The 14,610-nt window shown below is 37.9% G+C and overlaps 1 protein-coding gene and 1 long non-coding RNA gene across 3 annotated transcripts; one reads left to right on the top strand and one right to left on the bottom strand.

Annotated features, from left to right (window-relative positions):
- Positions 1 to 1,946: 1,946 nt before the first annotated feature.
- Positions 1,947 to 11,260, top strand: LOC113167289 (mitochondrial carrier homolog 1-like). Of its 2 annotated transcripts, none has more exons than XM_026367768.1 (12): positions 1,947 to 2,351; positions 3,133 to 3,217; positions 3,323 to 3,429; positions 4,103 to 4,165; positions 4,712 to 4,769; positions 5,307 to 5,358; positions 6,517 to 6,576; positions 6,684 to 6,777; positions 6,973 to 7,020; positions 7,106 to 7,173; positions 7,653 to 7,728; positions 8,485 to 11,260. In XM_026367768.1, the coding sequence occupies exons 1-12, from the start codon at positions 2,199 to 2,201 to the stop codon at positions 8,557 to 8,559; spliced, it is 939 nt and encodes a 312-aa protein (XP_026223553.1). In that variant the 5' UTR covers positions 1,947 to 2,198; the 3' UTR covers positions 8,560 to 11,260. The 2 variants fall into 2 exon arrangements, with proteins under 2 accessions (XP_026223553.1, XP_026223555.1); XM_026367770.1 differs by having other exon boundaries at positions 4,106 to 4,165.
- Positions 9,901 to 14,150, bottom strand: LOC113167290. Its single transcript, XR_003299271.1, has 2 exons — positions 13,364 to 14,150; positions 9,901 to 11,932 (listed from the first exon to the last, which is right to left on the bottom strand). It is a non-coding gene; the product is annotated as an uncharacterized LOC113167290 (long non-coding RNA).
- Positions 14,151 to 14,610: the final 460 nt, after the last annotated feature.

Raw genomic sequence — 14,610 nt, forward strand, 5'->3', positions numbered from 1 at the left:
GAAGTTCTGCAAAGTGAATTTCATATAAGTTTTAAAACAGGAGCCTGTGCAAACATTGGACGATGGCTTCATTGTTGGTATCTGGGCAGCAAGTCGTGAAATGGAAGCATCTGAAGCACAAATTGATATAAAGCTGCTTGAACTGCCACTCCCTCACATGCTTTATGTGATAAATGGACATTATGTCTGTGCTGGACGTAATGACGCTTTCCTGAGACCTCTGTCTCTCTCTGTGCTCCTTCCAGATGGGTTGGATCAGCTGATTTCGTCTCTCTCTTTGTGTGTTTGTTTCTTTCTCTTATATTTGTAAATGGTTTGTTTGGTTTTTGTCTCGTGTGGCAGTCTGCCCTCTTTCCAGATCTTGGGGAAGTCATGTGGATCCTATCGGGTCCTATCGACCTGGATGTTGCTTGACAAAAGTTGAAAAAAACTTTATTAAAGATCCATCAGATGTGTTTGTTTGCAGATCATAGTGGGTGAGAGGAGATTGTAGACCTGGATTAGGATGATTAGGTAGGATGGTGCTGTTGAGTTTACCACTCTGTTGGAGTGTCAGAGTGATGTGTTGTGTTCAGTTGATCAAATATGAGACATGCTGCTGCATTTTAGATCATCTGGAGAAGTCTAATTGTGCATGACTGTATCCCTGTCAGATCCCAAGTTGCTAAAGAAGTGTAAGCATGACGAGGCAGAAGAGCTGCATGTTGAGAACTGTTGGGAGGTTTAAACAGCTTGGTTTAAATATGTTTCAGCTTTATTGCACAGTTTAAAACATGTTAACATCTTGATCAGCACTATATTTTTATCACTCTAATGGTCTGAGCTCTGCTTCATAATCACACAAGTTCATTTTTAGTATAAATGGTCACATTTAAAATGGCAAAACAACAAAAATTTTACAGTTTGACTTTTGTAAATTGCCGTCTAGAATTGACTACTAAACAATACCAGCACAAGTAAATTCAGAGTGACATACTTGAAAGACCATTTACTACATAAATTAAGATACAGAAGATGATTGTAATGCTCACAGCACCATCTGCTGGAGTGTTCATGTTCCTCTATGGAGAAAACACATCACCAGACGTCCAAATACACATTTTAAATTAGTTATTTTTTCTTGTTGCTGCTGATTCTCGCTTGTTTTTTGTGACTGTGTTTCTTTTTGTCTTAGCAAATATAAACTTTTTATGTTTTGTTCGAAGTGGCAGTATAATTTCATTTTGACTTACAGATACTGACATGAAAAAACAAATTAACTGCAATTAATACTTGTCTCCTCTTCGTCCCATCGTCTTCTTTCACTCACATTCCCTGGTTCTGGATCATCTACTGACCTGTGACCTGGGTTGGATCCAATAGACTCCTTCTTACACTCTTTTTATTTCTCTCTTATTTGTTTTTCAAGATTGTCCTTGTCACTTTTCCCCACATGTGGTTGGTATTTAGGTGTTGGTGTGACCTGTCCTCTCTCGAGGACTTCGTGGTAGAGAAAAGGTTTTGTAGCTCACGTCCCAGCTGTTGGAATTTGATTTTATTTGGTTGTAATTTATTAAAAACAAAAAATCTAAATGCATGATGTTGACAATGGATGGGTTTGTTTGACCTCATGAATTTCAAAATCATGTTGCATTATTTGTTATTAGTTCAGTTAAAATATTCTCCTTTAGAAAAGTAGAGATCCACTAGTGTGCAGCCCCCAAACATTTGCTTTATTTGTAGATTGTAGGTTTTTGGATTGTTCTCTGTTGCAGTTAGTTAAACATGTTCGATTTCTGCACGAACCTTATTAATGAGGCACTTGATCCGTAGAGTACTACATAGTGCTACACTTGTTTTTGGGTGAAGCATTAGAAGAGGTGTTTATTTACATGTAGTGTCTGGTTCTGTGAGATTAGATGAAAACCACGTGTTTATCATGAACCAGACTCCGCCCATGTGTTTTGATTCCGCACCGGATCTGTGACCGATGATAAGCTGCTAATTTTAGAACAGGTTCTGAAATCGCACTAAAACCCCCCTGAGGTCTCACTGCGTCTCTAAGATGAATATTAGAACTTGAATTCGCTGGAACAGTAACAATAGAACTTGAAGCACGGAATCTTATTTTGAAGGCCGTAGCGGAAGTTGAGTTAGCTTTAGCTAGCGCTTGATGCCGACCGGGGATGAACATTTTGCCTCTTTCACGGTAGTTAACGATGGAATCGGTGGAAAACTTGTCCGGTCAAGCAGCCGGTGTTGAGCCGGACACTACGCGGACATCCGTGGATGTGGACACCGCGGTGTTGCTGCTGGGAGCGGGGGTAACAGCCATCACACACCCGCTGCTGTATGTGAAGCTGCTAATACAGGTAGCTAACATAGCTGGCTAGCTAACAGTAGCCTTAGCTGTGTTGTTTTTAGTCTGTCCCCATGTAATCATTCAGCTTGTCCGAGCCTGGGCTCGTTATTTACAGTCTTGTAATGTTAGTTTGTGGTTTGCTGTGTGCTGCATAGTTTATGGAAATGATCGGTCTGGGCTGTAAATATTTATCTATGTGTGTTTATTGAGACATCCTAAAACTACAGTCAGGTGCTTAGATGAAGACTCAGACAGGTTTCTCTGCTGTGAATGTCCCTGCTGTTGTTAAATGAGCTCTTGTCCACTGATCAACCACAACAATAAAACCACCTGTCTCAGACTACATTCAGACCCTTATGCTGCTGTTTTTTCTGGTTCCAACAGCTCAAAGAACTGTTTCCTTGCTTCCCACACCTTGACAGGTGATACTGTAGTGACGTGATCACTGTTCTTCACGTCACCTGTCTGTGGTTTCAGTGTTGTGGCTGATCAGTGTGTGATAAGGACAAAGTTAGGTTAACATGAGTCTTCAGCTGCCAGAGATGGTCTTCTCAGAGACATTTGAGGCCTGTGTCACTGCTGGTAACTGCAGCATCTGAGAGGAGTTGAGATAGACGCTGGTTGAGCCTCTGATCAGTCTCCTTAGACTATTTGTGTAACCCGTACTGTTTTAATAGATGAAGAGATCCTATAAGGTCTTATTCAGAAGGTCTTACCACTCTGTGCAGAAAGACCCGTTAAGTAGCAGCCATTCTCCAAACAGCTGTTTAATCTCACTCTGTTGTTTCCAGGTGGGACATGAACCTCTTCCCCCGACGGTGGGCACAACTATGTTTGGAAGACGAGTCTTATACCTGCCTGGCTTCTTCTCCTATGGTGAGTGAGGTGAAATTAATCATTGTCGTATCATTTCATCAAACATATTTATGTTCCTAAACATATTGAAGAGCAATTGTTGATGGGAAATTAATTTGTTTTCAGCACAGCACATTGTGAAGGTTGATGGAAAGACAGGACTCTTCCGTGGTCTCTCACCTCGTATCGCATCCAGTGTCATCTCCACTGTGGTCAGGGGCAAAGTTAGACAGGTAAAACTCTATACGGGTCTTAAACATTTTGTGTTTTGGAGATGTATTAGTTTTAATCCATAACTGGATCCATTATGTGAAATGTTACTTACCTGTTATAAACTTAAATCGATTATGAAGAAGTGCAAGTGTCTGAGTCAGTGAAATAACACTAAAACACGTCTGCAGAAGCTACTTACACTGCACCTGAACTTGTTTTCACAGTAGGTTGTGTAGAATTCTTTCACTGGTTACTCAAACCAGGGCAGAGTCATCTTAGAACTGGATTCAGCTGGACACACCAAGGTTTATGAGTTTGTGAACTCAGAGCATTTTCCTCTTGGTTTGGTTTCTTTTCACACTGAGAAAAATCCAAGTGAACTACAATGCGTCAACAAATGTTTGCTGTCATTTACATTATATCTACACTGTATTTCTGATCAGTTTTCATGTTATAAAATCAGCCGTTCTTTCACAATCATGGACTTTTCCAAATGAATTAAAATGTTCAACAGTAGTGAACATTTTAAAAATGTGAAAACAGGTGATAAGTTCTCTTAAATCACTAATACAGTACATTCATATGAGTGGATTGTGAATGAGGTCTATTATATCTGGCACAGAATGCTGAGGATGAGAGTGTGATTCACTACAGGAAAAAAGTCTGTCAAAGTAATTTTAGTTCTTTATTCAGCAGGTGGAGCTTCAGTCCAAGAGAGACGACCAACAGACCTCACTCAGGAAAGTGGTCAAAGAGGTGAGAGGTGGGCTTCTCATGGATAACCTGCAAACAGCCACTGATCTGTGGCAGCACCCTGCAGCTTTGATTTACATCTAACTAAAGTGATATATTAACACGCTAAAGTGAAAGTTGAATGTATTTACAGGTGTGCAGCTTATAACTGAGCAGGTTCTGCTGGACTATGTCCGACAGCAGCTTCACAGTCCTAAATCAGCCCCTCCCTGTGCCAGGTGGAGGTCACCTGCTCAGCAGTAATAGAGGATCAGTGAGCAACAAATACTGATTTCTATTTAATTTATAGAATATATAATATTCAGGACTTAGGTATTTTATTGAGTGAGGATTTATTAGACTAGATAATTAGTTACAGATAGCTGAAAACAAACTGTCACTGCAGTGTATTTATGAATTAAAAATACAGCATAGTAGTTTTATTGGATATTTGTTATATATAAATGATAAAATGTTTGTTTGGCTGCATTTTATTTTTGTTGCCTATTTTGAAACAAATCTTTTTAAGCTTGCATCAGACTGTGTCTTGAAAATGTTTCCTCTTTCCAGACCACACAAGAGATGATCATCCAGTGCCTGTCCAGAGTAGCCACTCATCCTTTTCACGGTACGTTGTCGTTCAGGTGCTGATCAGACAGAGCGCTGCTTGTTTTTCCTGTTATTTCCAATAAGAGTGAAGCGTTTTTTATGTTGCTTTTGTGATCATGGTTCAGGGCAAAGCTCCTGGACCAGCAGGTGTACTACCTGTGATCTCTGACTGTATTCAGGAAGCGATTTCTGCTTGATTCACTGAAACGAGAGCTCATTACTATAATTACTGACTGTTGTTAAGATATTTTATGGTTACTTTTCAATTATATGTCAAAATATACATAAAAAAAGTCCATTACAAATTATTTTCAGTTGTTATGCTTTGTCCAATTATTATATTAGAAAAGCTGACATCAGTAGAAGTTTGGTGTTTTTGTGGAGAAATAGATTTATAGGGATTCAACCTTCTATTTTGTGCTGCCTACAGTATTTTATGTTGACATGCAGTCGCCTTTAAGATGGTATTACATGTGGCATATCTTGGCTGAATGTCCTGTAGCATGACCAAATGTTCCCTCCTCTGCTGATCACCTGTTTTCTTTTCCTTTGCCAGTTATGTCGGTGCGTTGTATGGCCCAGTTTGTTGGCAGAGAGGTCAAGTACGGGTAAGTCTTTGTATAATGATGGCACAACATTTCTTCTCGAAATGCAGTTTCACCTCTTAGTATTTATAATATAGTCAATATTTATGACTAAACAGTCCAGAGTAAAGCTCATTGTTTCACTAGCTTAAAGGAACAATGTGTAGCACTGACACCAAGGGTTTAAAGGGGGTACTGCAGGCCAAATTTAAAATATTTGAGAGGGTTGCCCCCCCCCCCCCCCGCTACTCCTCCCCAGACTCGAAGCTCATGAGTTGCCAAGTAGAGGAAACTGCTGTTGTGCATGACTGGTTATAAGTACTGCAGTGACTGTTAACCCGTTATCCTGAAAACAAACACCAGCTGCTGTGACCCAGTACGCACTCTGAAGCTGGAGTTTCTACTTTCCAGGCTTCTGATAGCATAATAATAATAACGGATAGTTTTATTTCTGAGAACCTGTTGCACATTGTGCTGATCTTGGTTATGAAGTAAGGACGTACTGCAGCTCGTCAGGTGTTGCTGATATGAGATGCAGAGAGGGTGAGCTGGACGAACAGTAGGAGGTGGAGAGTGCAGGTCCGTCTGCTCCTCTGATGGGACTGACCGAACGTTAGTGCTGGTCAGCTCAAGTTGGATCACTTCACCAGCTGTGCCTCAAATACTTGCTTCCCTGATAAACTGTCTGCACACTGACCACACAGTACCTGAACTTTTTAATTACTTAAAGTGAAGCTTGTGATGAACTGTTAAAGAAAACTTTCCAGGTTAGGGTTCGTCTTGAAAAAGCAGTTTGATGTCTGACAACCTGTGGTGTCCAGATGTTGTAAATGTGCAGTAGGAAGAATCACAGGGGTCAAAACAGAGAGGTTCTCTCCAGAACAAACATTTTTATTGGTTTGATTTTACAGACTGTAGCATTGTTTCTTTAATCTTTAATTACATGACTGTCATTATGCTATTTAATATATTACATATTGTTCCTTTATTGAAACAGCAGTAGTAGGAAGTGTTCTGGCATCATTTAGTAAGACAGGACTAGAAGTAACTGTGGAGTAAGTGCATGTATTCCTTTCTGCTAATGCTGAATGAACTGCTACTTCAAACAACAGAACACAAACACAGATCTGTATTGTACAATAACTTTTCTGCACATTAATGCGGTTTGTGTCTCTTGTACAGCGGCATATTCAGTTGTATTATTAAGATTTTTAAGGAGGAAGGAGTTGCTGGATTCTATGTGTAAGTCATACTTCAAATTTCACTGTTAATGTTTAACATTACTTCAACTGACCTGTACCCAGATCTTTAACCTTCACCAGGCTGAGCAGTGTTTTGTGTGTTGGCAGTGGCCTCATGCCCCATGTGCTTGGAGAGGTGCTCTTCCTGTGGTGTTGTAACCTCCTGGCTCACTTTATTAACACCTACGCTGTAGATGAAAACGTAAGTCCCTCTTCTGCACAGATACTCGCTGGCATTTTATAGTTATACCACAATTTACATAGGTCAGATGCTGGGAAATCATGAAAACTCAACATCTCATCATCTCAGTAAAATTAAAGTTTAATTCAGTTGTAATTCAGTTGAATTTCCTGTTAATAAGACACCTGCTCTTCTCTCTTCGTATTTCTGTTGCAGTTCACTCAGGCCTCAGCAGTAAGAAGCTACACTAAGTTTGTGATGGGTGTAAGTTAACAAACATCTAAACCGTTATTTCAGTGACTTTTCCATGAGTTTCATTACTTCAGATTAATGCTGTGTTTTTCTGTAGATTGCAGTGAGCGTTCTAACATATCCGTTCATGTTGGTGGCTGATTTAATGGCAGTCAACAACTGTGGGTGAGTCAATCTTAAAACTAAAGGTGGATTTAGTGAGTTAAAACTAAAGGTGCAGTCTTCTAAGTTGTTTATCGGATCCAGACTTAAAAAACTGGAAATAAAAGCTGAAATGTTTTGGAATCCTTTGTCTCATATTAATCTGTTAATGTCAAACTCAAATGTTTTCAGTCTGCAGCAAAAATAGAGGAACTGGCCTCACTGTTAATACTTTTGGAGGGAAGTGTCTTTACATACTAGAATTATTTCACACAGCTGACAAATCGTACATTATTATTTTTAAATATAAATCTCTTAGTTACATAACCTAACTTAACTTTGTCACTTAATGTTGGCTTGTATTTAAACTTTCAAATTCCAAATAAAATAACATTTACAGATAATATACTTGCAGAATTTCTTGCTGATAATATCCACACTTGTTAAATTCGGGATACAGTCCTGATGCTTCGGCCCTGAATGGTTGTGCTTTGTGTTGTCAGACTGGCTGCCGGTCTTCCTCCTCACTCTCCCATCTTCAAGTCCTGGCTCCACTGCTGGGATCACCTGAGCCAAAAGGTACCTTCACTCTGTTCATCCACTCTTCCACCTGCAGACCACAAACTTTCCTGTTATTACCACAAAGTCTCTTAGTGAAGGAATAACTGCACATAAAAATCCTGGAACAGTAACATAATCAATAAAACAACAAACAAGCAGCTCATAAATAAATTATGTTTATTATTGACAACTGTTAATGATAACGGCATTAGATTTAGTTCTACTAACGTTCTGAAACACTCATGTATGAAACTAGGGCGGACAAAGCACCCCACCACCTTGACCTAAATCTTCAATAATAAACATGTAACTGAATTCTGAAAATTAAACCAAAATTTCTAATTGTTGTTGTTTAGTCCTCTCTGTTCTTGTTATGAGACATTTCTGAACCTTTTGTTGTTGAGCTGTGAAGGAGGAGGCCATCTGCCACTGAGCCACTTTAATAGGAGTGAATCGAGCAACATGTTTTCATCTCCTAATGCATCCATCACTGAGTCTATGGACATGTTATGTTGCTTCTCCAGCCCCTGCCTGCTCTGCTGCATGTTTTATTTAATGACAAACATTTCAGCTTCTAATAGCTTTTGCTTTAGTGGTTGGTGAGAAGTCCAGAGGATTTTTACAAGGATCAATGAAAGATGCTGAACGAGCCTGACAGGCTCCAGACAGATGTCCTGGCCTCGTCTCTTGAATAGCTTGAACCGGTCCCTTGTACATAAAACTCCTTTTGAACTGAAGAAGCGTTTAAAGTTGGTTTGTGTTGCCTCCTCTCAGGGTCTCCTATTCCGAGGATCCAGCTTCTTCTTCCGCCGGGTGCCTGTGACGTCCCTGCCGTCCTTTAACGAATGACGACATATCATAATCACCACCTCCATCTCCTGGGATCCAAAGACCCCCCCCAGCTTGTCAGTTTCTGTTGCTGTCATCTGGATGTAGCAGGAGCAGCATGGACGCAGCTTGAGTGCCAATTACCTTTTTATTACAGGGCCTTTGGTTCAGTGGGATGAGGACAGAGGTTGGTCTTTACAATATGTTGGATTAATATAACAATTTGGGTCAGTTCAGAAACTGTAAAACATACAGTACTTTGTTCTTCACTACAACAACCCAATCTGTGAATATGCTTCACTACTCTGATTTCATGGCTTCAGCTGTTGAGGCCTATGGGTACTAGCCGAAAGCCACACATTTTGGATTTCTGCCATAGTGACTAAATTAGTCTGCACTACATCTCAAAGTTGGGAACATGCATCATGCATTTTAGATTTATTACCAGACTAACGCCAAATCCAGTTAAAGTTACATTCTGCGCTAACAAGCTAATCACTGTTTGCAGCTAGCTTACTGTGTTTCTGATCAGTCTTCAAGAGCACGTACGTTTAATATGACAGGTTATTAAGTTATTATTCAATATGTATTAAATCTGATTTATAAACAGATAATACTGTTGTTTTACCACATAATATATAATTTATTATGTAATTAAGCTTATTCGGCTTATTGCTTAAGCTGTGATTCTGTTCTGGGTAAATATTTTGTATTATTACATGATAGTTACTCAGACAAGTTCTGAGAAAACTTCTCATTTTCTTTTTGTTGGTTTCTGTCTGTTGTTTATTTGTGTATATTAATTTATATTTGATTCTACCCCAAAGCTTTTTCTTTTTGTAACTTTCTACTCATCTTGTTAGTGCGAATCTTACGTTGAATGAGATTTTACTGATGTTCTAAATTAACCATCATGTCAACAAACTCTGCCGAGACGCTAAAAACTAAATGGCCTCTACTCGCAGGTGATGACTGTCGGCTCATCTTAGACCTGTGTTGTCCAAAAACAAAACACAGTGAAGAGGTGGAACTTGCTGATGTGCTTTGAATTATTTTTGGACAGCAGTGGAGGTCTACGGCACAGATGATTAAACTAATTCAGGTTGAGACAAAGTCATGATGAGAGTAGAGGTTTCACTGTCTCTATGGGGATTCATGAAAATACTTTACACTATGTACATTTCTATGTACATTTGATATTTAATCAAATGCAAGTTGATCACAAACATTGTACATGTTTATAGTAAGTTATTAGACAAAATTAACAGTTTGGGCTGAAACCCAGTGGGTCAGTTGTGTCATTAACAAATCATTTGTAAAACATGCTTCTGTTTTAGAGATGTGGGTGTATTTTGTTCCAAGCAGCCACTGATTTCCATTTATTTCCAAGCTCCTAACAGTTTGCAGTGCAATTTGTTCAATGTTTCTATTTTAAATGGATGAAACAGCCGTTTCTGTACATCAGTCAACACCAGGGTGTCAAATCCTGGTCCTTCAGGGCCACAAGCCTGCTTGTTTTCAAACCATCCCTGCACATTGTGATTGGCCAAACACACCATAACCAGGTAATCAGCAGTGGGTACTGTAGAGTTTGAACAATCTGCACCAATTGTGTTAAGTTATCAATGAGAAGCCTTTTTCCATAATTACAGAAATCAGTGGCTGGAAAAACTGAAATACACCAAAAACTGTACAACACACTTTAAAAACAAACAGAGCATACAGGACAGGATTTGTTAATTTAACACACTGGTTTTGTCCTGTTAAGTTAAAATGATTGAATTTCCTGAACAGCTTCTGTAGCCATGAATGCTAATTTCAAGGTAACTTGAGATCTTACCTTTACATCAGGTGACCTGGCTGAAACAAGAAGTGTCCAACAGCTGATCCCAGGTCTGTGAAACAATGATGGAAGGATCATTCACTGGTCCACCTGTATAAAAACAGAGTTTCACTTTTACAGTCTGCCTTGTGTTGTCAGTATTTGTATTTTAGTTGATTGTGTGTATTCAAACTCATGCTGCCTTCAAGACACAAAATGCAATAATAATGCATCTATTTTTACCTAATCTGAGCTCAGGATGAGACGATAAATAAAATGTAATCTAAGAAAGCTGCATAAAGTTAGAACTAAAATAGACCAAGGAATAATTAAAATAATTTTAATGTCAGTATTTAAACAAACCAAGAGTCACCTAAATATGGGTCTGTTCTGTTTAGTGAATAACGTGATACCAGTACTGGAACGAGGGTTGTAACCGTTCTGAAATAAACCAAAACCACAACACAGATGTCCACAGTTTCGTGCCACTGAACCGCAACCAACACGGTAGCAGACATTTCTCCTTTCCTGGGAGCCTCTAGCAGATTAATGACAGCTGCTTGACGTGTGCATTAAATACATTACTCCAGAAATCTGATATTCTGTCTTTGCTGTAAGAGCACCTATCACATGTCTGGTTGCACAGGCTTTACATAAAAAAATAATAATACCACTGTACACTCACTGCCCCTTTATTAGCTACACCTGTACATTTTAATGCAATCCAATGCAGCAGCTCTGGTGGTTCTAATGTTTTGGCACCTTCATTTGTGTAAATAGGGTGGCTAAAACATCAGCTTGTGTATCTAGAGCTATTTTCACATATGCACTCCAGACTATGGACATTGCGCCGACTTGTGCGTTCACACATGCAGCAAACGGCAGGCGAAGGTCCGTGGGACATACAGAATGTTCCTACTCTGGGAAATAGTCTGTTTGATTTCAGGGTTAGGAGGTGTCACATGTCGAAGTGTCCTTGGACAAGATACTGAACCCCAAGTTGACCCTGATGAGACAGTGCACTGATGGCAGCTCTGCCATCAGTGAGAGTGTGTGCGAATGAGACGTCGTGTAAAAGCGCTTTTAGTACTAGCTAGGTAGAAAAGCGCTATACAAGTGCAGAAAGTTTAACTCCTAAACTTACTCCAGACTATTACCTGCTGTGTTCACACCTCTGCTCACCTGGAAATTACAGACTTTGTACTTTGTAGATTTTGTGCACTAAGGGCAATAAAAGTTTAAAAGCACATTATGTAATCTGAAACACATGGCATTACAAACAATAAGAGTTTATACTAGTTTTTACCAAACAAACTATTATTAACGCTCTGTTTTAAATTCTAAATTGAAAAATTATGTTGTGTGTAATATTTTCAAAACATTTCCAGGAAAAACATACGTCATTTCTATTCACTCTTTGTTTACTACTTTTATTTTATTTTAGGGATTTAAAAAACAAAATGTAATTGTAGCACAGCAACATCTAACAAATCTAATGTTCTTATTTTAAAACTGCTTTTGAAATGTTGACTTACTTGGACACTTCCTCGACCAGCTGCTTCACCCTCTGCTCTACAACACACAAAAACATTAACAGATTAATAAAGTATTAATGTAATGATAATCTTTCATGTATTTGTAAAGTCTGATATTAAATTACTTTCAGTTATTACTCTCAGCCCGTTATTATATACAGTAATTGTCCTCTCACCCTCAGTAGTAACTGTCCTTTATTTCTATATGAAGTCATTTCAGTTTAGAAGCTGCTCAGATTATACAGGACATGTTGCATCTAAAAGTTTTGCAATAAAAAAAAATGTCCATTAACAGTTTGTCTGGTTTTGCTGAGACTAATAAAGTATTGCTATTTTTTTAAGTTAAAAGAAAAAATATTTTAAAATTGTGGGGGAAGAAAATATAAATATATATATATATATATGTAAGAAATGCATGGAAATCCCATTGTTGTAAAGTCGTACATTAAAACTAAAACAGACATATGTAGATCTATACAGTATTAAAGTTAAATTTTATTTGAATACCCAGAAGTTCTAAAAACCTTTTTGAATTCCATCATACAGTTTGTGTTGCATTCAAGTGTCTCCCCAGAGAGTTGGTAAAAACCCACTGTGCTTATGTTGTTGTTGGATGATGGCTGTTAGACCATGTGACTGAATGGATAATGATCTTATTGTGACTTCAGTGATGTCCCAACTGTCAGACTGCCATTTGTGTTTTATTCATGTAACTGTGCGATTGTTTCTCCTTCAGTTGTTCAGAAATAAAATATTTCTTACTTTGTGTTTTTTAAGTATCATGTCAATAAATATTTCCAGTGTCAAAGTTTTATGGGCCACAAAGACATTATTTACAACAGGTTTTGGGTTAATACTTCTAAGCTGATATAACACAGTCATAATCTGCGTTTTAAATTGGAATCAGAAGAGAAACGCAGTCCTACGTACATCAGAATCTTGTTCATTTAGGTTTTTATTAACAATCCTGGTAGTTTTACTTGAACTCACAAAGTAGTTTTCAATCCTCTTTCTTTCCATTAGTCATTTCTTACAGATATGCTTCCCCATCAGTGATCTCTTAATGTTCTCCTCAATTTTAGCCACTTTGTAAAATCTGTTTCAACATGAGCTCAATAACTGGTCTCACACATTTACAACCCAACTCTAAAAAAAGCTGTCTAGAATCAATATATAACAGTGAGCAATGATTTACAAATCTCATTAACCCACATTGTATTAATTAAAGTGTAATCAATTAAGTACAAGTACTTCCCTAAAAAACACCTCCACTATAAATAAAAGTACCACTTACAGTATTAAGCCAGTGCTCTAAAAGAGCTCTAAGAAAACAGTGTAGTGTAAACAGTGCTAAATTTTAAACTACTTATAAAAATTGATGCCTTGAAATTCTGAAAGTATGACATAGTGACAAATAACACAACAAAGGCATAAACATTAATTATATCAAACTAAATCAGCATTTTACCTTGGACGACTTGTGGCGGAGACGCTGCAGCTCTTCATCAGGTGCAGGTGATGTGGCAGTCCAGTGATAGTCTTTAAATCCAGTTTAAATCCAGTTTAAATCGAGTATAAATCCAGTTTAAATCCAGTTTCAATCAAGTTTAAATCTAGTATAAATCGAGTTTAAATCGAGTTTAAATCGAGTATAAATCCAGTTTAAATCCAGTTTAAATCGAGTATAAATCCAGTTTAAATCGAGTTTAAATCGAGTTTAAATCCAGTTTAAATCCAGTTTAAATCCAGTTTAAATCCAGTATAAATCCAGTTTAAATCGAGTATAAATCCAGTTTAAATCGAGTATAAATCGAGTTTAAATCGAGTATAAATCCAGTTTAAATCGAGTATAAATCCAGTTTAAATCGAGTATAAATCCAGTTTAAATCGAGTATAAATCCAGTATAAATCGAGTATAAATCCAGTTTAAATCCAACTTAAATCCAGTTTAAATCGAGTATAAATCCAGTTTAAATCGAGTATAAATCCAGTTTAAATCGAGTCTGCTGAATCAAGCCCAGTGTTGTCTTAGCTTCTTTTAAGCTAACGTTAGCTAATTCGTCACTTGTTGCATGTACATCAATCTCACATCCGCAGCCTCTTTAAATATCTTGCTGTAAAATTTTACTTTGACGTATTAATTATCTAAAAAACTGCCATTTGTTTTACTTAACACATCACAAAATCTGGATATTTTCAGCATTCGACTCCGGGAGCTAACGTTAGCGTTAGCTAACACAACGGCAGCGTAAAGTGCAAACAACCTTTTTAAAGTTCAAAGGTCAAACCCGCCCACTCTGATAATGCCGGGTTTTAATTGGCCAGAGAGGAGCAGTAATAACCCCGGTAAAGGTCACGTTCAACAGGTATCAAAAAATATTACTGAAGTTTTGACGGAGCTAAGTCTTCAAACTCAAAATCACAATTCAGACATTTTTCCCTCAGAAATCCGAGAAAAAACTCTGAATTGAACTTTTAATTTTTTTATAGGCCGTAATTAAACTGACATTTAGTCATTTTACCCAAAGCGATTGCAGATGTGTCTTAAGGACCCGTACTGGACCACAATTCTCTTTTGTATGAACCAAACGGGTTTTTACAGAATTAAAAACTTTTTAAATTTCAATTTTTCATGTCCCTCACTTGAGTTAAGCTGTCAGATTGAGTTTTGTTTATCATGTTTGGCTTCAGTCTTATATTTGCAGGTTAGCATTC

The sequence above is a fragment of the Anabas testudineus genome, chromosome 7, assembly GCF_900324465.2.
Source record: "Anabas testudineus chromosome 7, fAnaTes1.2, whole genome shotgun sequence".
Classification (NCBI taxonomy): Eukaryota; Metazoa; Chordata; class Actinopteri; order Anabantiformes; family Anabantidae; genus Anabas; species Anabas testudineus.